The following is a 23,962-nucleotide window of genomic DNA, read 5'->3' as shown; positions in this document are numbered from 1 at the left end:
CTGCCATGTGCCACTTTCAGGTCTCCTCACACACTGCTGGTGTGTTCCATTTTTTGTCATGGGGTGCTGGCAGATTACGGGCCTCCCATAGCTGCTGCCAGGCCCCTAATCTTCCATGGGCCCCTGTACCGCCTCCTCATGCTGCTGCCAGGTCCAGGCGAACGTAGTCACACAGGGGAGGAACTTCTCAGTGTAATGAACAGAGAAATCGACAGATGGCTGTCTCCGCGCAAACTGAAAATCGGAACCATGTTGACCGACAACGGAAAGAACATGGTGTCTGCTCTGCGTCAAGGAAAGTTGTGCCATGCGCCATGCATGGCTCACGTGTTCAATCTGGTTGTCAAGCGGTTCCTAAAATCCACCATCCCACTGCAAGACATCCTTAAAATGTCACGTAAACTTTGCATGCATTTCAGCCATTCCTACACCGCAAAGCACACCCTCCTTGAGCTGCAGCGGCAGAACGGAATTCCACATCATCGCCTGATCTGCGACGTTGCAACAAGGTGGAATTCAACCCTACACATGGTAGACCGCCTTTACGAACAGCGAAAGACCATCACCGATTTCCTAATGTTACAAGCGGATAAAGGTACCCCCCTGTGTAACTTCGATGTCAGCCATTGGCAGCTCATGCGTGACACCTGCCGCTTGCTCAGGCCCTTTGAGGAGGCCACGCTATTCGTGAGTCGGCAGGACTATGGGATGAACAACGTCATTCCTCTGTTGCACGTCCTGGAACAAATGCTGTTAACAATGGCTGGTCAGGGTGCGGTAGACGTGGCGCACAGATCACAACGCCACATGACCCCTGTGGGGGCAGGACAGGAAGAAGGGGAGGAGGTAGGAGGAGGACATTTGTGCTCAGGAATTATTGAGTGAAATGGGTGGTTTTTCCACTCAGCGGACAGGAGTGGAGGAGCAGGAGCATCTGGTAGAGGAGGAGGAGGAGGAGACAGAGGACCCAGACGCACCGTGGCAGTATGCTGTGGAGATGGAGGCAGGGAGTCCCTCGCATTCCTTGGCACAAATGGCCCATAGCATGCTCGGTTGCTTGCGTAGCGACAGCCGAATAATAACCATCAGACAGAGAGATGACTTTTGGCTGTCCACCTTGTTGGACCCTCGCTACCGTTCAAAAATGGTGGCCTTTTTCACACCTGCTGAGAGGGAGGCCAAAATAACGTACTATAAAAACCACCTATGTAGTCAGTTGGTCTCTGCCTTTGTGCGCCAACGTCCATCCTCAGACACTGTGGGCCCTGTGCGCTCGCGTTCCGCTGCCATGGCAGCAGGGGAGGGGTGGGGTGGTAGGAGCAGTGGCAGCTCCACCAGCAGCGGCTGCCTCAGTCTGCAGTCGATGATGAGTAGCTTTCTTCACCAGCGCAGTGAGGAAACTACTAACCAGCCGCAGCAGCAGCAGCAGCAGCAGCATCAGGTGGACCTGGAGCAGGACCTCAAACAACAGGCTTGGGCCTACTTGGACAGCACCCTGCCAACCGAGGTAGACAATCCCCTTGACTACTGGGCAACGAAACTTGACCTTTGGCCCCAACTAGCTGAATTTGCCCTTGAAAGGCTGTCATGCCCGGCCAGTAGCGTGGCATCGGAGCGCGTGTTTAGTGCGGCAGGAGGTATTGTAACTCCGGAGGACACGACTGTCCACCCAAAGTGTGGAGAGACTCACGTTTGTGAAAATGAATCAGGCGTGGATTAGTCTGGATTTCAAACCACCAGTTCCTGACACAACTGACTAAATCCGCCATGAATCATGCCCCAAACATGTGCCACTTTCAGGTCTCCTCACACTGCTGGTGTGTTCCATTTTTTGTCATAGGGTGCTGGCAGATTACGGGCCTCCCATAGCTGCTGCCAGGCCCCTAATCTGCCATGGGCCCCTGTACCGCCTCCTCATGCTGCTGCCAGGTCCACAGTGTCTCATGCCATGTGCCACTTTCAGGTCTCCTCACACTGCTGGTGTGTTCCATTTTTTGTCATAGGGTGCTGGCAGATTACGGGCCTCCCATAGCTGCTGCCAGGCCCCTAATCTGCCATGGGCCCCTGTACCGCCTCCTCATGCTGCTGCCAGGTCCACAGTGTCTCATGCCATGTGCCACTTTCAGGTCTCCTCACACTGCTGGTGTGTCCCATTTTTTTTCATAGGGTGCTGGCAGATTACGGGCCTCCCATAGCTGCTGCCAGGCCCCTAATCTGCCATGGGCCCCTATACCGCCTCCTCATGATGCTGCCAAGTCCAGAGTCTCTCATGGGTCCCTGTACGGCCTCCCATTGCTGCTGTCTCCATCGCCACACTCTGCCATGTGCCACTTTCAGATCTCCTCACACTGCTGGTGTGTTACATTTTGTCATAGGGTGCTGGCGGATTACGGGCCTCCCATTGCTGCTGCCAGGCCCATAATCTGCCATGGGCCCCCGTACCGACTCCTCATGCTGTGACGTTGCAACAAGGTGGAATTCAACCCTACATATGTTAGACCGCCTTTACGAACAGCGAAAGGCCATCACAGATTTCCTGATGTTAAAAGCGGATAAAAGGTACTCCCTGTGTAACTTAGATGTCAGCCATTGGCAGCTCATGCGTGACACCTGCCGCTTGCTCAGGCCCTTTGAGGAGGCCACGCTATTCGTGAGTCGGCAGGACTATGGGATGAACGACGTCATTCCTCTGTTGCACGTCCTGGAACAAATGCTGTTAACAATGGCTGGTCAGGGTGCGGTAGACGTGGCGCACAGATCTCAACGCCACATGACCCCTGTGGGGGCAGGACAGGAAGAAGAGGAGGAGGTAGAGGAGGACATTGGTGCTCAGGAATTATTGAGTGAAATGGGTGGTTTTTCCACTCAGCGGACAGGAGTGGAGGAGCAGGAGCATCTGGTAGAGGAGGAGGAGGAGGAGACAGAGGACCCAGACGCACCGTGGCAGTATGCTGTGGAGATGGAGGCAGGGAGTCCCTCGCATTCCTTGGCACAAATGGCCCATAGCATGCTCGGTTGCTTGCGTAGCGACAGCCGAATAATAACCATCAGACAGAGGGATGACTTTTGGCTGTCCACCTTGTTGGACCCTCGCTACCGTTCAAAAATGGTGGCCTTTCACACCTGCTGAGAGGGAGGCCAAAATAACGTACTATAAAAACCACCTATGTAGTCAGTTGGTCTCTGCCTTTGTGCGCCAACGTCCATCCTCAGACACTGTGGGCCCTGTGCGCTCGCGTTCCGCTGCCATGGCAGCAGGGGAGGGGTGGGGTGGTAGGAGCAGTGGCAGCTCCACCAGCAGCGGCTGCCTCAGTCTGCAGTCGATGATGAGTAGCTTTCTTCACCAGCGCAGTGAGGAAACTACTAACCAGCCGCAGCAGCATCAGGTGGACCTGGAGCAGGACCTCAAACAGGCTTGGGCCTACTTGGACAGCACCCTGCCAACCGAGGTAGACAATCCTCTTGACTACTGGGCAACGAAACTTGACCTTTGGCCCCAACTAGCTGAATTTGCCCTTGAAAGGCTGTCATGCCCGGCCAGTAGCGTGGCATCGGAGCGCGTGTTTAGTGCGGCAGGAGGTATTGTAACTCCGCGGAGGACACGACTGTCCACCCAAAGTGTGGAGAAACTCACGTTTGTGAAAATGAATCAGGCGTGGATTAGTCTGGATTTCAAACCACCAGTTCCTGACACAACTGACTAAATCCGCCATGAATCATGCCCCAAACATGTGCCACTTTCAGGTCTCCTCACACTGCTGGTGTGTTCCATTTTTTGTCATAGGGTGCTGGCAGATTACGGGCCTCCCATAGCTGCTGCCAGGCCCCTAATCTGCCATGGGCCCCTATACCGCCTCCTCATGCTGCTGCCAGGTCCAGAGTCTCTCATGGGTCCCTGTACGGCCTCCCATTGCTGCTGTCTCCATCGCCACACTCTGCCATGTGCCACTTTCAGGTCTCCTCACACTGCTGGTGTGTTCCATTTTTGTCATAGGGTGCTGTATGGCCTCCCATTGCTGCTGCCAGGCCCCTAATCTGCCATGGTCCCCCGTACCGACTCCTCATGCTGCTGCCAGGCCCGTAATCTGTCATGGGCCCCTGTTGTCGCTTGTTGGCATATTCCGCTCGTTCAGATGCTCCTTCTCCTGCTACTCCTCTTCACGGATCCCGTCAGCAGTCTTTCTTGGAATCCGTTTCCAAGAGACAACAGTTTGCGAGCACGCACCCGACGGTGCAGAAGCTGAACGTCCTCCTGTCCAAGTTGCTGCTGCCAGGCTCGTAATCTGTCATGCGCCCCTGTACCGCCTCCTCATGCTGCTGCCAGGTCCAGAGTGTGTCATGGGCCCCTGTACCGACTCCTCATGCTGCTGCCATTTCCAGAGTGTGTCATGGGTCCCTGTACGGCCTCCCATTGCTGCTGCCAGGCCCGTAATCTGCCATGGGCCCCCGTACCAACTCCTCATGCTGCTGCCAGGCCCGTAATCTGCCATGGGCCCCCGTACCAACTCCTCATGCTGCTGCCAGGCCCGTAATCTGTCATGGGTCCCTGTACGGCCTCCCATTGCTGCTGTCTCCATCGCCACACTCTGCCATGTGTCACTTTCAGGTCTCCTCACACTGCTGGTGGTTTCCATTTTTGTCATAGGGTGCTGTATGGCCTCCCATTGCTGCTGCCTCCACCGCCACAAAGTGGCTCCACACTCTGGTTTTGGCCCCGTGACTGCCCAAATGAGTGAAGTGTGCAGTGATTCTAAGATCGACAGCACTCATCTGCATGTCATACTGACTGACAGTATTATTTCTCTTCCCCAGCAGACTCCAAGGGCATTTAAATTAAAGGTACAGTGTTCTGCACTAATATAAAGGCTCTCTGAAGCCTAGAAACACCCTTTTATAAGTTAAATTTGCAGCGAATATATTCGACTCGAAAATTTTCCACGAATTCGCCGAATCAGTCGAATCGAATTTTTGAATACTTCGCTCATCTCTAGTGATAAAGATATGGTCGTTAGGTCCACTCTCTTAATCAGCCTCATTGATCATGGAGCTCCGGGTCTGCTATCCTTTCCAAGTGATGACCTCCACATCGAAGAACTGAACAAGCCAGTTAAATATATGTATGATAACAAGATGTACAAAAAGATTGTTCTATACATAGAGACCTGTGAATCTGGCTCCATGAAAATCATTTACCCAACATTGAAGTTTCTGCTACCATAGCCACCAACCCTCATGAGTCCTTTTACACTGAGAAGACCGATACCTCGGTGATCTTTACAGTGTCAGCTGGATGGAAGACTACACAGTTTTACTGGTCAAGGCACACACTAATACCAGTTATGTGATGCAGTATTGGAACTGGACCATTTCAAGAGGAAGGCGAGCCAGTTCCAGGGTAGCGCTAAATCAGTGGCTTCTTACAAAACCCTGGAGCCGGTACACAATATGGACCTTATCCCTGGCCCAGCAGAGCCCATGGCCACCATAAAGAAGAAATTCCTGGCCATTAACAATTTGATTTTAATTCTAGTGATTCTATTTTTGTTTCTTATCCCTTATAATTATTTCTGTAATTGTTTTACATAAAAGATGCCTAGCTACACTTAGTGCTGGTTGTCACACACAGTAGACACGATCGATTGCAGACTTGCAGAGGACTCCACACAGAGATTTACTATTAAAAGAGCGTCTGAAAAGAAAGCGCCCACGGCAGACAGCTAACTTGTGTCCTGCACATGCTCATTTATATCCGTGCATACATGCTGGAGAAGTGTCTAGTTCTTGACTGTCATGCATTCCTTTAAAAAACGATTTACCCATTTTTTTTTTTTTTTTTTTTAAATGTAATATATTTAAAAGTCCCAATGCTTATGAAAGCAAATTTCAATGTGAACATGTTTCTGCAGTGATTTTTCTTTGTGTTAGACATGCTTCTAGCACATCTGCTTTCTTAGATGGATTCCTGTATTGTGCCTAGTTCGTAAATTCGCTTTCGAGTCTACTTGTTAGATGCTCTCTTTAATAAGTGTCTGCCATCTAAAAGTAGACGGACTCTAATGAAAAGCAGACATTAGCCCACGGAAATGTACCTAGGCGCCGTCTAGATACATTAGTAAATCAGGGCCTCAGCATCCAATCACCTCACCTTTCATGATGTCACAATATATATTCTCTCTCTCATGCAGATCAACTATGTTTAACATAACCAAAAAGGTGAGCTAAAGGCTGATATCCAATTAAAAAAAGGAGGTTATTTGCAAAAATTTTTAACAATGAAAACCAGCGCAAACCCACATGATCAATTACATTACTCAGTGTAAAAAAAACATTAATGTGCTAATAAAATTATATATAATAAATTATATATAAATATTGTTGATACAAAAATATATCTATAAAATTATGAGTCCAGTGAAAAAACAAAGTGACAAAAAATCAGAAAAATCCCAGAAAGTATATATATATAAATAATTAAAGTCCCGTGACAAAATTAATCAAATTAATTTATAATATATTTTCCATATGATTCTTCCGTGTTACGGATCCCTTCACCATCCACCAGTGCAGAAATCAACATTAACCGCACTCACCAGATAATGGTGAGTCACACGCCTTTCAGGATTGTTAAGGGCTCCTGGACCCCCTTTACTTTCTCTGAGACCTCCAAGTGCTGTTTCCTCTCATGTCTAGGTACCTCTTCTGCTTACTCCTCTCACCGAATCCCCCAAAGGAAAATCAGGAAGAAGAAAAGACCATAGCGTGATACCGCAGTAACTTCTCCTCAAATTAATCTCTCCAGACCACTCACATTCTTTTGCGGGATATAACCCGCTTTTTATTCAAAACAACAGCGATTCTCTTCAAAATTGATCCACTTTTCATGTACACCGATTATATAAGGATTATATAAGGACCCCACAGTTTAGTGTGCAGCAGGATGGCAGACCTCAGCTACAGACTCTTCTCCTTAGACTAAGATGGCCCCTTGGAACGCACCGCTCGGCGTGCGCTCCACTCACCGGAAATGACGTCAGACGACGGACCAGGCAACCGGAAGTGCGTCAACGCGTTTCGCCCCACCCACAGGGCGTTATCAAGACGCTCATTACCACTTCCTAGCCGCTTATAAAGCTTTGGGAGATCCCTCCCACTAATTCCTCTGGCACAAAAACCTGGATACAAGCATATCAATCACCACCATCCATCTGCACACCCATGTGGGATCCCTGTACATCGGAGGCCATTTCAAAAAATACATTACTTAAAAAATACATTACTTAAAAAATACATTACTTAAAAAATACATTACTTAAAAAATACATTACTTAAAAAATACATTACTTAAAAAATACATTACTTAAAAAATACATTACTTAAAAAATACATTACTTAAAAAATACATTACTTAAAAAATACATTACTTAAAAAATACATTACTTAAAAAATACATTACTTAAAAAATACATTACTTAAAAAATACATTACTTAAAAAATACATTACTTAAAAAATACATTACTTAAAAAATACATTGCTTAAAAACATACATTGCTTCAAAAACATACATTGCTTCAAAAACATACATTGCTTCAAAAACATACATTGCTTCAAAAACATACATTGCTTCAAAAACATACTTTACTAAGAAAATATTCTATAAAAATAAAAATAAAAATAAAAATAAAAATAAAAATAAAAATAAAAATAAAAATAAAAAATATAAAAATAAAAAATATAAAAATAAATATAAAATAAAATAAAATAAAAATAAAAAATAAATAAATAAATAAATCAATAAATAAATAAATAAAATAAAATAAAAAATATATAAAATAAAATAAAATAAAAATAAAAATAAAAATAAAAATAAAATTAAAAATAAAAATAAAATAAAAATAAAATAAAAATAAAAATAAAATAAAATAAAATAAGAAAAGAATAAAAATAAAAATAAAATAAAATAAGAAAAGAATAAAAATAAAAATAAAAATAAAAATAAAATTAAAAATAAAAATAAAATTAAAAATAAAAATAATTAAATTTAATCATGAACACGCACTACGGACATATAACTGAATATTACCAATTCGACAAGAAACAATTTATATCAATATCTGCATTCAACCCATTAGGATGCAATGTACCCATTTGGTAAATCCACTTCGTTTCATTTTGGGACACATTTATTACCATATTGCCTCCCCTCCATGGGACTTCTACTCTATCTATCCCACAAAATTTCAACGATGCCGGATCTCTATTATGATATCTTCTAAAATGGTATGATAAACTATGATGTTTGAACCCCTTCTTTATGTTCCTAATGTGTTCTCCCAATCTGGTGGCAAGTTTCCTAGTTGTTCTCCCTATATACTGGAGCTTGCAAGGGCACTCCAGCAAATAGGTCACATGCGTACTATCACATGATATGAATTTATTGATCTTATGGGATCCTCCATTATAACAGGATTGAAAAACCTTTATTTGCTTCTTTTTATCCCCTTTCAGGGTTCTACAAACCAAACACCTCCCACATTTGAAAAAACCAACCCTATCCAAGAAGGTAACCAATTTTTTAGGTACATCTGGAACATTTTTAACAAGTCTAGACCTTAAAGTAGTTGGTTTTTTATATATAAACAAGGGCTTACTAGGTAACACTTTCTCAAGCGTTTCATCCCTCATCAAAATAGGCCAATATTTTTTGATTATGTTTTCAACTAATTTGTAATGCTTAGAATATCCTGTGATAAAAGCCACATCCCCCAACTTGTTTTTACTTACTTTTTTCTTAAGAAGTTCATCTCTACTAATCTTATTAACCTGTTCTAATGACATAGCCAAATTTTCTTCTCTATATCCTTTCTCCCTAAACTTTTGCAATAACACTTCAGCCTGTTCCAAAAAAACACCTTCATCATCACAATTACGTTTGATCCTAATAAGCTGACTCTTAGGAATGGATTTTAGCCAATTTTCATGGTGACAACTAAAACTTGGGATATATCCATTCCTGTCTACTTGCTTAAAATATGTCTTAGTGTAAAACCTGTCATCTTTCTTGTAAATTGTCAGATCCAAAAAATCAACTGCCACCTCACTAATATTTTTAGTAAATGATATGTTATAAGAATTAATCCCCATTTTTTGGATAAACTCCTCCAGTGTCTCTCTTGTACCTCTCCAGATTATAAAGATGTCATCGATAAATCTTCTATACACCAGCAACTCTGTGGTTTGTTTCTTAAAAATAGCTTCACTTTCCCACCTACTCATGAATAAGTTAGCCACCGATGGTGCATACTTGGCCCCCATGGCCACGCCTCTTGCCTGCCTATAATATTTCCCAGAGTACCAAAAGTAATTATGTGACATAGCTAAATTTAGACTATTAAGTAAAAATTCAGTTTGTTGTGGTTTTAAACCTGCCTTAGCCTCCAAGGCCCATCTAACAGATCCTAATGCATCCGTATGCCTTATGTTAGTGTACAGGGAATTGACATCCACACTCGCCATCACACAATTCCCCTCTTCCCTAATTCCCTTAATCAGATTAATCAAATCTCCACTATCCCTCAGGTACGCTGGAAACACTGGAACTAGAGGCTGTAGAAATTTATCCACATATTCACCCAATCTACAAAACAATGAATCTACCCCACTCACAATGGGTCTCCCAGGGGGTTTTTTAAGATCTTTGTGAATTTTTGGTAACTGGTAGATCACAGGTGTTATTGGAGCAGAGGGTACCAGATATTTAGTCTCTTTTTTGTTAAGTATACCTTTTCTACCCCCTTCTTTGACATGTTTTACTAACAAACTCTTATATTTATTGATAGGGTTACCCCTTAACAACTCATATGTTTCAACATCATCTACCAATCTACTTAGTTCTGTATAATAATCCACCTTATTTAGTACTACCAGGCCACCACCCTTGTCGGCTGGCCTTATAACAATATTTTTATTTTCCTCCAGCCTTTTTATACCAATATCTAAATCTTGTTTCTTCCTCATAAAGGGAATGGCTAAATCCTCCAGATCATGTTCCACCATTTTTTTAAACGTTTCTACACAACAGTTGTTGGAAATTTTCGGATTAAACACCGATTTATTCCTCAACTGTGTATGCAGAAAATAATCATCTCCTTTTGCACTATTATACTCAAAATTAGTTTTATTCGCCCAATACTTCTTTAAATTTATTTTCCTTACAAACTTATGTATATCAATATAGGTTTCCAGTTTATTCAGTTTTTTGTCCGGTGCGTATTTCAATCCTAATGCTAAAACTTTTAACTCTTCTTCATTTAAAACAGAATCACTCAAATTAAAGATCCCTTGATTTAAGTTGACCTCTTTCTTTTTCCTTGTCCCCCCTCTGCATCCCCTCCTTTTTGCCAGTAGGGTTCTTGTTGGTTCATAGGAGGTCATGAGACATGAGAGGAAACAGCACTTGGAGGTCTCAGAGAAAGTAAAGGGGGTCCAGGAGCCCTTAACAATCCTGAAAGGCGTGTGACTCACCATTATCTGGTGAGTGCGGTTAATGTTGATTTCTGCACTGGTGGATGGTGAAGGGATCCGTAACACGGAAGAATCATATGGAAAATATATTATAAATTAATTTGATTAATTTTGTCACGGGACTTTAATTATTTATATATATATACTTTCTGGGATTTTTCTGATTTTTTGTCACTTTGTTTTTTCACTGGACTCATAATTTTATAGATATATTTTTGTATCAACAATATTTATATATAATTTATTATATATAATTTTATTAGCACATTAATGTTTTTTTTACACTGAGTAATGTAATTGATCATGTGGGTTTGCGCTGGTTTTCATTGTTAAAAGTTTTTGGTCTTTTGTACCTGTGCACAGCAGCATCTCACGGGGTTTTATATGGTAAATAGGAAGTCCTGAGCGCTGAGGTTTTGTTTTTTTACATATTTGAGGTGTTATCACATCTTTGAAACTTAGCAGCTATGGATATTTTTAATTTTGCATCTCAGAAAAGAGTTAATATAGAGGATGTTTTTTCACAGAATTATGAGCATATGGATTTAACTAAAGATTTTAGGCACCTTAAGAATTCATTGGATAAACAGATTAGAGCATGGTGGGATGTAGTCACTCTAGAAAAATATATTAAAGAGGGGATCACGCCTAGAAGGTTAAGGTGGGAGGTGGGACCCAATGATGGTTTGACAAGTAAAGAATTGGATGAGGAATGGTTTTCTTTCTTTAATAATGTGGAAATGAAATTAATGGAACTTATTGTACAGAGAAGGAAAAGGAAACTTAAATTGTTGGATGATAAAATCCAAGAATTAAAAGATAAAATGACACCTTTCAATACTTCTAGTGAGTTTGGAGATAAGGTTAAACAAATTCAGGAATATGTTAAAAAAGTGGATGAAGATACACAGAAAAAGAAAATTAAGAAATACTATCGGGATATGCAGGATTATAAAAATAATAATGTTTATAAGTGGCAGGAAGATGTTACAATTAATAATAGTGAATCTAGGAGCTCCTCACCAGGAACAGGAAATGAGAGGACGACAGGGAAATCACCTATGGTCAAAAATAAATCCCCTCAGGATAAAAGAAAATCCCCCATAAAAAATAAGGGACAAAATGGGACACCAAAATATAATGTGCCAGTATATAATAGGTTTGAGCCATTTAACAATTGGGGCAATCTAGCACCTCAGGAATATGGTTACCCTCCAATGAGGGAGGATTTTCAGAGGGGGGGGTATGGGGGACCCCCGTGGAGAGGGGGAGGAGGAAGAGGGTCTTTTCAGATGAGGGGAAGAGGTGGACCTTTTTATCCACCGAGGAGGGGAGGAGGAGGGTGGAGACCTCCTATGAACCAACAAGAACCCTACTGGCAAAAAGGAGGGGATGCAGAGGGGGGACAAGGAAAAAGAAAGAGGTCAACTTAAATCAAGGGATCTTTAATTTGAGTGATTCTGTTTTAAATGAAGAAGAGTTAAAAGTTTTAGCATTAGGATTGAAATACGCACCGGACAAAAAACTGAATAAACTGGAAACCTATATTGATATACATAAGTTTGTAAGGAAAATAAATTTAAAGAAGTATTGGGCGAATAAAACTAATTTTGAGTATAATAGTGCAAAAGGAGATGATTATTTTCTGCATACACAGTTGAGGAATAAATCGGTGTTTAATCCGAAAATTTCCAACAACTGTTGTGTAGAAACGTTTAAAAAAATGGTGGAACATGATCTGGAGGATTTAGCCATTCCCTTTATGAGGAAGAAACAAGATTTAGATATTGGTATAAAAAGGCTGGAGGAAAATAAAAATATTGTTATAAGGCCAGCCGACAAGGGTGGTGGCCTGGTAGTACTAAATAAGGTGGATTATTATACAGAACTAAGTAGATTGGTAGATGATGTTGAAACATATGAGTTGTTAAGGGGTAACCCTATCAATAAATATAAGAGTTTGTTAGTAAAACATGTCAAAGAAGGGGGTAGAAAAGGTATACTTAACAAAAAAGAGACTAAATATCTGGTACCCTCTGCTCCAATAACACCTGTGATCTACCAGTTACCAAAAATTCACAAAGATCTTAAAAAACCCCCTGGGAGACCCATTGTGAGTGGGGTAGATTCATTGTTTTGTAGATTGGGTGAATATGTGGATAAATTTCTACAGCCTCTAGTTCCAGTGTTTCCAGCGTACCTGAGGGATAGTGGAGATTTGATTAATCTGATTAAGGGAATTAGGGAAGAGGGGAATTGTGTGATGGCGAGTGTGGATGTCAATTCCCTGTACACTAACATAAGGCATACGGATGCATTAGGATCTGTTAGATGGGCCTTGGAGGCTAAGGCAGGTTTAAAACCACAACAAACTGAATTTTTACTTAATAGTCTAAATTTAGCTATGTCACATAATTACTTTTGGTACTCTGGGAAATATTATAGGCAGGCAAGAGGCGTGGCCATGGGGGCCAAGTATGCACCATCGGTGGCTAACTTATTCATGAGTAGGTGGGAAAGTGAAGCTATTTTTAAGAAACAAACCACAGAGTTGCTGGTGTATAGAAGATTTATCGATGACATCTTTATAATCTGGAGAGGTACAAGAGAGACACTGGAGGAGTTTATCCAAAAAATGGGGATTAATTCTTATAACATATCATTTACTAAAAATATTAGTGAGGTGGCAGTTGATTTTTTGGATCTGACAATTTACAAGAAAGATGACAGGTTTTACACTAAGACATATTTTAAGCAAGTAGACAGGAATGGATATATCCCAAGTTTTAGTTGTCACCATGAAAATTGGCTAAAATCCATTCCTAAGAGTCAGCTTATTAGGATCAAACGTAATTGTGATGATGAAGGTGTTTTTTTGGAACAGGCTGAAGTGTTATTGCAAAAGTTTAGGGAGAAAGGATATAGAGAAGAAAATTTGGCTATGTCATTAGAACAGGTTAATAAGATTAGTAGAGATGAACTTCTTAAGAAAAAAGTAAGTAAAAACAAGTTGGGGGATGTGGCTTTTATCACAGGATATTCTAAGCATTACAAATTAGTTGAAAACATAATCAAAAAATATTGGCCTATTTTGATGAGGGATGAAACGCTTGAGAAAGTGTTACCTAGTAAGCCCTTGTTTATATATAAAAAACCAACTACTTTAAGGTCTAGACTTGTTAAAAATGTTCCAGATGTACCTAAAAAATTGGTTACCTTCTTGGATAGGGTTGGTTTTTTCAAATGTGGGAGGTGTTTGGTTTGTAGAACCCTGAAAGGGGATAAAAAGAAGCAAATAAAGGTTTTTCAATCCTGTTATAATGGAGGATCCCATAAGATCAATAAATTCATATCATGTGATAGTACGCATGTGACCTATTTGCTGGAGTGCCCTTGCAAGCTCCAGTATATAGGGAGAACAACTAGGAAACTTGCCACCAGATTGGGAGAACACATTAGGAACATAAAGAAGGGGTTCAAACATCATAGTTTATCATACCATTTTAGAAGATATCATAATAGAGATCCGGCATCGTTGAAATTTTGTGGGATAGATAGAGTAGAAGTCCCATGGAGGGGAGGCAATATGGTAATAAATGTGTCCCAAAATGAAACGAAGTGGATTTACCAAATGGGTACATTGCATCCTAATGGGTTGAATGCAGATATTGATATAAATCGTTTCTTGTCGAATTGGTAATATTCAGTTATATGTCCGTAGTGCGTGTTCATGATTAAATTTAATTATTTTTATTTTTATTTTATTTTTATTTTTATTTTTATTTTTATTTTTATTTTTATTTTATATATTTTTTATTTTATTTTATTTATTTATTTATTGATTTATTTATTTATTTATTTTTTATTTTTATTTTTTATTTTTATTTTTATTTTTATTTTTATTTTCATTTTTATTTATTTTTATTTTTATTTTTATATTTATTTTTATTTTTATATTAAAGAATATTTTCTTAGTAAAGTATGTTTTTGAAGCAATGTATTTTTTAAGTAATGTATTTTTTGAAATGGCCTCCGATGTACAGGGATCCCACATGGGTGTGCAGATGGATGGTGGTGATTGATATGCTTGTATCCAGGTTTTTGTGCCAGAGGAATTAGTGGGAGGGATCTCCCAAAGCTTTATAAGCGGCTAGGAAGTGGTAATGAGCGTCTTGATAACGCCCTGTGGGTGGGGCGAAACGCGTTGACGCACTTCCGGTTGCCTGGTCCGTCGTCTGACGTCATTTCCGGTGAGTGGAGCGCACGCCGAGCGGTGCGTTCCAAGGGGCCATCTTAGTCTAAGGAGAAGAGTCTGTAGCTGAGGTCTGCCATCCTGCTGCACACTAAACTGTGGGGTCCTTATATAATCCTTATATAATCGGTGTACATGAAAAGTGGATCAATTTTGAAGAGAATCGCTGTTGTTTTGAATAAAAAGCGGGTTATATCCCGCAAAAGAATGTGAGTGGTCTGGAGAGATTAATTTGAGGAGAAGTTACTGCGGTATCACGCTATGGTCTTTTCTTCTTCCTGATTTTCCTTTGGGGGATTCGGTGAGAGGAGTAAGCAGAAGAGGTACCTAGACATGAGAGGAAACAGCACTTGGAGGTCTCAGAGAAAGTAAAGGGGGTCCAGGAGCCCTTAACAATCCTGAAAGGCGTGTGACTCACCATTATCTGGTGAGTGCGGTTAATGTTGATTTCTGCACTGGTGGATGGTGAAGGGATCCGTAACACGGAAGAATCATATGGAAAATATATTATAAATTAATTTGATTAATTTTGTCACGGGACTTTAATTATTTATATATATATACTTTCTGGGATTTTTCTGATTTTTTGTCACTTTGTTTTTTCACTGGACTCATAATTTTATAGATATATTTTTGTATCAACAATATTTATATATAATTTATTATATATAATTTTATTAGCACATTAATGTTTTTTTTACACTGAGTAATGTAATTGATCATGTGGGTTTGCGCTGGTTTTCATTGTTAAAAGTTTTTGGTCTTTTGTACCTGTGCACAGCAGCATCTCACGGGGTTTTATATGGTAAATAGGAAGTCCTGAGCGCTGAGGTTTTGTTTTTTTACATATTTGCAAAAATTACCCACTCAGTTGGGCTCCCACTGGTAAATACATAAATCCTGCATTTTACAATCCCTATTTGTGGGTCTCGCATGACATGAATTCACTTTGTCTATCCCTCACCAATTTGGCCTTAAGGCATTACAATATTTCCCATTATTAGACCCCAAACAAGCTACCGTCATCATAGAAGTTACACAAGTCTGCTTAATCCATAATTATTTTAGTTATAATGGTGAATTCTATATACAAATCCAAGGCACAGCTATGGGAACCAATTTTGCTCCCTTGTATAAAAAAATTGGGCGATGGGCCTCTGGAAAGAAAAAACTACATATGGAAAAAAACTTTTGCTGCTAATTTTTTTGGGAGATATATTGATGACATTCTTGTCATCTGGGATGGCACAGCTACATTAATAAACCTATTTGTGGAGCATTGCAACAGCAACCCTCATGACCTTTGCTTGGCATATGTTTATGACCCCAATAGTTTGGCCTTCCTAGATCGATCTTGAAGTTAGTCACAATAGTGGGGTAATACAGGCCAGAAACTTCACAAAGCCCACATTGGGCAATTCCTATATACGACAGCTGCCATTTCCCCAAATGGATTAACATCCCTAAAAAAGGGACAGTTCTGTTGGTTGTACATTGAAGGAAGCATAGCCCTAACAAAAAAAATAAAAAAAAAAACAAGTTTTCAGATGAGGGTTAGCCAACTGAACCAATAGAAAAAGTCTACAAACTGATATTTAAACCGTAAACCTGAAAAGAAAAAAAATACCAAGAACAGCGACCATTCTACTTGTTTCATTACTACATTTCACAATCAGCATGTTAAGATGGAAAGGGTACTAAGCATTGGAATATCCTACTAGAAGATCTACACCTTAAGACCCCACTACCTAATAAAGTCACCTACCGGAGGGATCCAAACCTTAAAAACAAAAAAAATAGCCCGCTAATCTTCCTCCCACTGTGTCCAACTCAGTCCACTTGCCTTATCCCCCTTACCGGCATGTATCAATACCGTAAGGCTCTGTGCAAGACCTGTTCCTTTGTCACCCATGGACAGAGGAATTTACTATAAAAAAAATGGTAAGACCTCCAAATTAGACACTCTATAATTGCTTCTCTGATTTTATCTAGTATACTGCCTATCTTGCCCATACACTAAATTTTATCTGGGCCGAACTATACGCCATTGACGGCTAATAGAGGAGGGGAAAGACAAGACAGTGTTCCTGTACACTTTGCAGAATATCACCACAAATCAACCATCGGACATCAAGTCTGGGTGTTAGATCACATCCCCAAAACATTGCCAGAGGCTGAGCGATTCCATAGGTTGTGTGTCAGAGAATCCTTTTGGATTTACTCCCTGCATACTCGCTCTTCAAGGGGTTTGAATGAAGAATTGGAAATTTCCACCATCATGTAGTTTGATATATATTTTAACCTACTATACATAAAATTTATTTTTTCCATTTACATGAAAATTGAATTTAGAAATTTCTGGGAAAATATGGGGGTGGATGGTCCAATTGGGGTGACTTTTTTCCTCGACATACCAGTGAGTATATTAGGATTAGCAGGATACAGTTTTATTATATCTTATGTTATATTATATTAGTTGTCTCACCTCTATTAAGGCTTAGGAAGTGTCCTGATTTTATATATGCTCAGAGTCTCGTAACTTATCTCACAGCATATGCATTTATTTTTGGGTTGTACAATTTACACCTTCTATGATGGTTGTTGCCATGGCTTAGCCCATTTTTATTTATGTAATTTGCACAATTTATACAATTTATCATGGTTTATTTGCACTGCTCTCTTGTAATCCTTTATTATTAAGTATATTGCATATAGTCCCTGTCCCTTTAAGAATGGCAGCCTTCAACTCTCTTCACATCTTGTGTAAATAGCCGAAAATATTCCTCCTCCATCAGCTTGACAAAAGAGCGTGCCTGTGACGAGACCTACAGTACGCATGCTCGTGAAATGCATTGCGACGCTTTGATGTCATTACACCAATGTGAGCTCCAGCCCTCGCTTCTGGGCACCACCATCTTGCCGGATCAGCCTGGAATAGTGATAGGGAGGATCTGGTTACTACACATTGAGATGACAGGACCTTCACACTGAGGCGGTATATTGTAGTTGAAGCTGCATGATTTCCAAGTATAATATAGATCACTTTAGATAACTCAATGTCCTTACACTGAAGGGGGTCAGTTAAAAGAACCAATATAACTTGTTTTTCATAGATATGGTGGCTATGGCCAACAACCAAGCCTCCTTCACCCATGTCAAGGCTCACTTGCTTTGTTCTTACATTTCTAGTCATACTGGTGTCCCGGAGGCTGGTTTAGGACATTTGGGGGAGGACCAACGCCATCAGGTGTAGAGCAAGGATCCTGGCTGGTGAGTATATATGATTTATTATACATTAACTTCTTTTGGTTTTTCACCCCCTCCCCTCCTAGCTCATGCACAGTTCATTTTCAGGGTTTTTTTTCATATGAATCCCCCATCAACTGTTCAAAATTTGGTCCCTATTCCCAACATGCAGGATAAGGCACTTTCAGCTATGGCCTGAAAATTGCATGTCGTTGCAGACACACTAATGATGCAAAAAACAAAAAATGATCCAACTATCAACATGAATGTTAATTTGCTTTTCAGCTCATCTGTCGCCTGCTTAAAGCGCATCTTCCCTGCATCAAAGCACCACAATTAAAAAACACAACCCAATATCTATCCAGGCCTCCATTTTTATTTTATTTTGTTGAGATGTCACAATCTGATCTCATTGCTGTGAGAACACCCAGAGTGCAGACCGCTGCAGGGGAGCAGGTTCCTGCTACTAGATGTAAGATGCTTCCTGTAACAATAATCCTCAGCCTTATTGTCCTAGCCATATCCATGCCCATGGATGACCCAGAGGTTGGATATTAGCAGTGGGTGGTCCTGGTGGCTTGCTCCAATGGCTGCTACAACTACAGACATCAGTGCCAAGCCTATCAAATAAAGTAGATCATGGTGATGTATGATGATATTGCAGATAATGAAGAGAATCCAACCAAGGGAATCATTAAAAATGGGCCCAACAGTATACATGTGTATGTTAGAATTCTTAAGGTCTACACAAAAGAGGCGATGCAGAGGCGGTGAAGGAAGAAAAAAAAAAAAAAAAAAAAAGGATCTGGAAAGGTGATAAAGATATGGTCGTTAGGTCCACTCTTAATCAGCCTCATTGATCATGGAGCTCCGGATCTGCTATCCTTTCCAAGTGATGACCTCCACATCGAAGAACTGAACAAGCCAGTCAAATATATGTACGATAACAAGATGTACAAAAAGATTGTTCTATACATAAAGACCTGTGAATCTGGCTCCATGAAAATCATCTACCCAACATTGAAGTTTATGCTACCATAGCCGCCAACCCTCATGAGTCCTCTTACACTGAGAAGCAAGACCGATACCTCTGTGATCTTTACAGTGTCAGCTGGATGGAAGACTACACAGTTTTACTGGTCAAGGCACACACTAATACCAGTCATGTGATGCAGTATTGGAACTGGACCATTTCAAGATGAAGGCAAACCAGATCCAGGGTAGCGCTAAATCAGTGGCTTCTTGCAAAACCCTGGAGCCGGTACACAATATGGACCTTATCCCTGGCCCAGCAGAGCCCATGGCCATCCTAAAAGAAGAAATTCCTGACCATTAACAATTTGATTTTAATTCTAGTGATTCTATTTTTGTTTCTTATCCCTCATAATTATTTCTGTAATTGTTTTACATAAAAGATATGCCTAGCTACACTTAGTGCTGGTTGTCACACACAGTAGACACGATCGATTGCAGACGACTCCACACAGCGTTACTATTAAAACAGCATCTGAAAAGAAAGCGCCCACGGCAGACTAAATTGTGTCCTGCACATGCTCATTTATATCCGTGCATACATGCTGGAGAAGCGTCTAAATCTTGACTGTCATGTAATCCTTTAAAAAGCTATTTACCCATTTAATTTTTTTTGAAATGTAATATATTTGTTTAAAATTAAGTCCCAATACTTGTGAAAGCAAATTTCAATGTGAACATGTTTCTGCAGTGATTTTTCATTGTGTTAGACGTGCTTCTAGCACATCTGCTTTCTTAGATGGATTCCTGTATTGTGCTTAGTTCGTAAATTCGCTTTTGCGTCTACTTGTTAGACGCTTTCTTTATAAGTGTCTTTGCCATCTAAAAGTAGATGGACTCTAATGAAAAGCAGACATTAGCCCACGGAAATGTACCTAGGCGCCGTCTAGATACATTAGTAAATCAGGGCCTCAGCATCCAATCACCTCACCTTTCATTATGTCACAATATATATTCTCTCTCTCATGCAGATCAACTATGTTTAACATAACCAAAAAGGTGAGCCAAAAGGCTGCTATCCAATTAAAAAAGGAGGTTATTTGCAAAATTACCCACTCAGTTGGGCTCCCACTGGTAAATACATAAATCCTGCATTTTACAATCCCTATTTGTGGGTCTCACTTAACATGAATCACTTTGTCTATCCCTCACCTTAAGGCATTACAAATATTTCCCATTATTAGACCCCAAACAAGCTACCGTCATCATAGAAGTTACACAAGTCTGCTTAATCCATAATTATTTTAGTTATAATGGTGAATTCTATAGACAAATCCAAGGCACAGCTTTGAGAACCAGTTTTGCTCCCTTGTATGAAAACTGGGCAATGGGCCTCTGGAAAGAAAAACTATATAATGGAAAAACAGCTTTGCTGCAAATTTTTTTTTGGGAGATATATAGATGACATTCTTGTCATCTGGGATGGTGCAGCTACATTAATTAACCTATTTGTGGAACATTGCAAGAGCAACCCTCATGACCTTTGCTTCACATATGTTTCTGACCCCAACAGTTTGGCCTTCCTAGATCGATCTTGACGTTAGTCACAATAGTGGGGTAATACAGGCCAGAAACATCACAAAGCCCACAGTGGGCATTCCTATATACACTGTGACAGCTGCCATTTCCCCAAATGGATTAACATACTAAAAAGGGGCAGTTCTGTTGGTTATACATTGATTACATTAAACAAAGCATAGCCCTAACAAACAAAAAACAAAACACAAGTTTTCAGATGAGGGTTAGCCAACTGAACTAATAGAAAAAGTCTACAACTGATATTTAAACAGTAAACCTGAAAAGAAAAAAAATACCAACAGCAGCAACCATTCTACTCGTTTCATGATCACATTTCACAAATCAGCATGTTAAGATAGAAAGGGTACTACCCAAACATTGGAATATCCTACTAGAAGATCTACACCTTAAGACCCCACTCCCTAATAAACCAAAAAGACACCTACCTAGAGGGCTCCAAACCTTAACAAAAAAATAGCCCCCAGTAAACATCCTCCCACTGTGTCCAACTCTCAGTCCACTTGCCTTATTCCCATTAGCGGCATGTATCAATACCGTAAGGCTCTGTGCAAGGCCTGTTCCTTTGTCACCCATGGACAGAAGTATTTACTATAAAAAAATGATAAGACCTCCAAAATTTGACAATTTCTATAATTGCTCCTCTGATTTTATCTAGTATACTGCCTATCTTGCTCATGCGCTAAATTTTATTTGGGCCGAACTATACGCCATCGACGGGTAATAGAGGAGGGGAAAGACAAGACAACCAGTGCTCCTGTACACTTTGCAGAATATCATCACAAATCAACCATCAGACGTCAAGTCTGGGTGTTAGATTACATCCCCAAAACATTGCCAGAGGCTGAGCGAATCCATAGGTTGTGTGTCAGAGAAACCTTTTAACATTTACTCCCTGCATACTCTCTCACCAAGGGGTATGAAGAATTGGAAATTTCAACCCTCATGTAGTTTGATACATATTTCAACCTACTATACACAAATTAAATTTTTCCGTTTATATGAAAATTGAATTTAGAAGTTTCTGGGAAAATATGGGGGTGGCTGGTCCAATCAGTGATTTTTTTCCCTCGACATACCAGTGAGTATATTAGGATTAGCAGGATACAGTTTTATTATATCTTATGTTTTTATATTATATTAGTTGTCACCTCTATTAAGGCTTAGGAAGTGTCCTGATTTTATATATGCTCAGAGTCTCGTAACTTATCTCACAGCATATGCATTTATTTTTGGGTTGTACAATTTACACCTTCTATGATGGTTGTTGCCATGGCTTGGCCCATTTTTGTTTATGTAATTTGCACAATTCATACAATTTATCATGGTTTATTTGCACTGCTCTCTTGTAATCCTTTATTATGAAGTATATTGCATATAGTCCCTGTCCCTTTAAGAATGGCAGCCTTCAATGACTTCACATCTTGTGTAAAATAGCCGAAAATATTCCTCCTCCGTCAGCTTGACAAAAGAGCGTGCCTTTGACGAGACCTACAGTACGCATGCTCGTGAAACGCATAACGACGCTCTGTCATTACACCAATGTGAGCTCCAGCCCTCACTTCCGGGCACCATCTTGCCGAATCAGCCTGGAATAGTGATAGGGAGGATCTGGTTACTACACATTGCGATGACAGGACCTTCACACTGAGGCGGTTTATCCCCGATGGACTAGATGCCATATTTCACCTGCTTTCCTTCAAGTGGTTTTTAATTGTGTACAATAAATGTTTGTTTCATCTACACTTAGATGCGCTCTCTTCTTTGGTTTATTGTACTTGAAGCTGCATGATTTCCAAGTATAATATAGATCACTTTAGAGAACTCAATGTCCTTACACTGAAGGGGGTCAGTTAAAGAACCAATATAACTTGTTTTTCATAGATATGGCAGCTATGGCCAACAACCAAGCCTCCTTCACCCATGTCAAGGCTCACTTGCTTTGTTCTTACATTTCTAGTCATACAGGTGTCCCGGAGGCTGGTTTAGGACATTTGGGGGAGGACCAACACCATCATCAGGTATGGAGCCAGGATCCCGGCTGGTGAGTATATATGATTTCTTATTATTCATTAACTTCTTGTGGTTTTTCACCCCCTCCCCTCCTAGCTCATGCACAGTTCATTTTCAGTCTGTTTTTTTCATATGAATCCCCCATCAACTGTTCGAAATTCGGTCCAGGATTCCCAACATGCAAATAAGGCACTTTCAGCTATGGTCCGGAAATTGCATGTCGTTGCAGACACACTAATGTGAAAAACGAATGATCCAACTATCAACATGAATGTTAATTTGCTTTTCAGCTCATCTGTGGCCTGCTTAAAGCCCATCTTCCCTGCATCAAAGCACCACAATTAAAAACACAACCCAATTCATTTTTAATACTCAATATCTATCCAGGCCTCCATTTTTATTTTATTGAGATGTCACAATCCTCAGCCTTACTGTCCTAGCCACATCCATGCCCATGGATGACCCAGAGGTTGGATAGAAGCAGTGGGTGGTCCTGGTGGCTTGCTCCAATGGCTGCTACAACTACAGACATCAGTGCCAAGCCTATCAAATCAAGTAGATCATCCCTGATGAGCAGATCATGGTGATGATGTATGATGATATTGCAGATAATGAAGAGAATCCAACCAAGGGAATCATTAAAAAATGAGCCCAACAGTATACATGTGTATGTGAGAGTGCTTAAGGACTACACAAGAGGCGATACAGAGGTGGTGAAGGGGAAAAAAAAAAAAAAGATCTGGGAAGGTGATAAAGATATGATCATTAGGTCCACTCTCTTAATCAGCCTCATTGATCATGGAGCTCCGGGTCTGCTATCCTTTCCAAGTGATGACCTCCACATCGAAGAACTGAACAAGCCAGTTAAATATATGTACGACAACAAGGACGTACAAAAAAAGATTGTTCTATACATCCAGACCTGTGAATCTGGCTCCATGAAAATCATCTACCCAACATTGAAGTTTATGCTACCATAGCCACCAACCCTCATGAGTCCTCTTACACTGAGAAGCAAGACCGATACCTCGGTGATCTTTACAGGTCAGCTGGATGGAAGACTACACAGTTTTACTGGTCAAGGCACACACTAATACCAGTCATGTGATGCAGTATTGGAACTGGATTATTTCAAGAGGAAGGCAAACCAGTTCCAGGGTAGCGCTAAATCAGTGGCTTCTTGCAAAACCCTGGAGCCGGTACACAATATGGACCTTATCCCTGGCCCAGCAGAGCCCATGGCCACCCTAAAGAAGAAGTTCCTGGCCATTAACAATTTGATTTTAATTCCAGTGATTCTATTTTTGTTTCTTATCCCTTATAATTATTTCTGTAATGTTTTACATAAAAGATATGCCTAG

At 40.6% G+C, this 23,962-nt stretch overlaps 1 protein-coding gene and 2 pseudogenes across 1 annotated transcript; all 3 read left to right on the top strand.

The window, feature by feature from the left end:
* The first annotated feature begins 10,989 nt into the window (after positions 1-10,989).
* Positions 10,990-11,955, top strand: LOC149441133 (uncharacterized). Its single transcript, XM_089657714.1, has one exon. The coding sequence runs from the start codon at positions 10,990-10,992 to the stop codon at positions 11,953-11,955; it is 966 nt and encodes a 321-aa protein (XP_089513840.1).
* Positions 11,956-18,497: 6,542 nt separating this feature from the next.
* LOC149441132 (legumain pseudogene) lies at positions 18,498-19,356 on the top strand (annotated as a pseudogene).
* A 674-nt stretch (positions 19,357-20,030) lies between these two features.
* LOC149441131 (legumain-like) lies at positions 20,031-23,962 on the top strand (annotated as a pseudogene).

Source organism: Staurois parvus, unplaced genomic scaffold (assembly GCF_062004578.1).
Source record: "Staurois parvus isolate SC_StPar_1 unplaced genomic scaffold, SC_StPar_1.0 ptg001024l, whole genome shotgun sequence".
Lineage (NCBI taxonomy): Eukaryota > Metazoa > Chordata > Amphibia > Anura > Ranidae > Staurois > Staurois parvus.
Note: the sequence above shows the minus strand (reverse complement) of the source record. Positions and strands in the feature narration are given on the sequence as shown.

Excerpts from the sequence above, each read along its gene's own strand:
- LOC149441133 (XM_089657714.1), top strand. The coding sequence starts at position 10,990 with ATGGATATTTTTAATTTTGCATCTCAGAAAAGAGTTAATATAGAGGAT.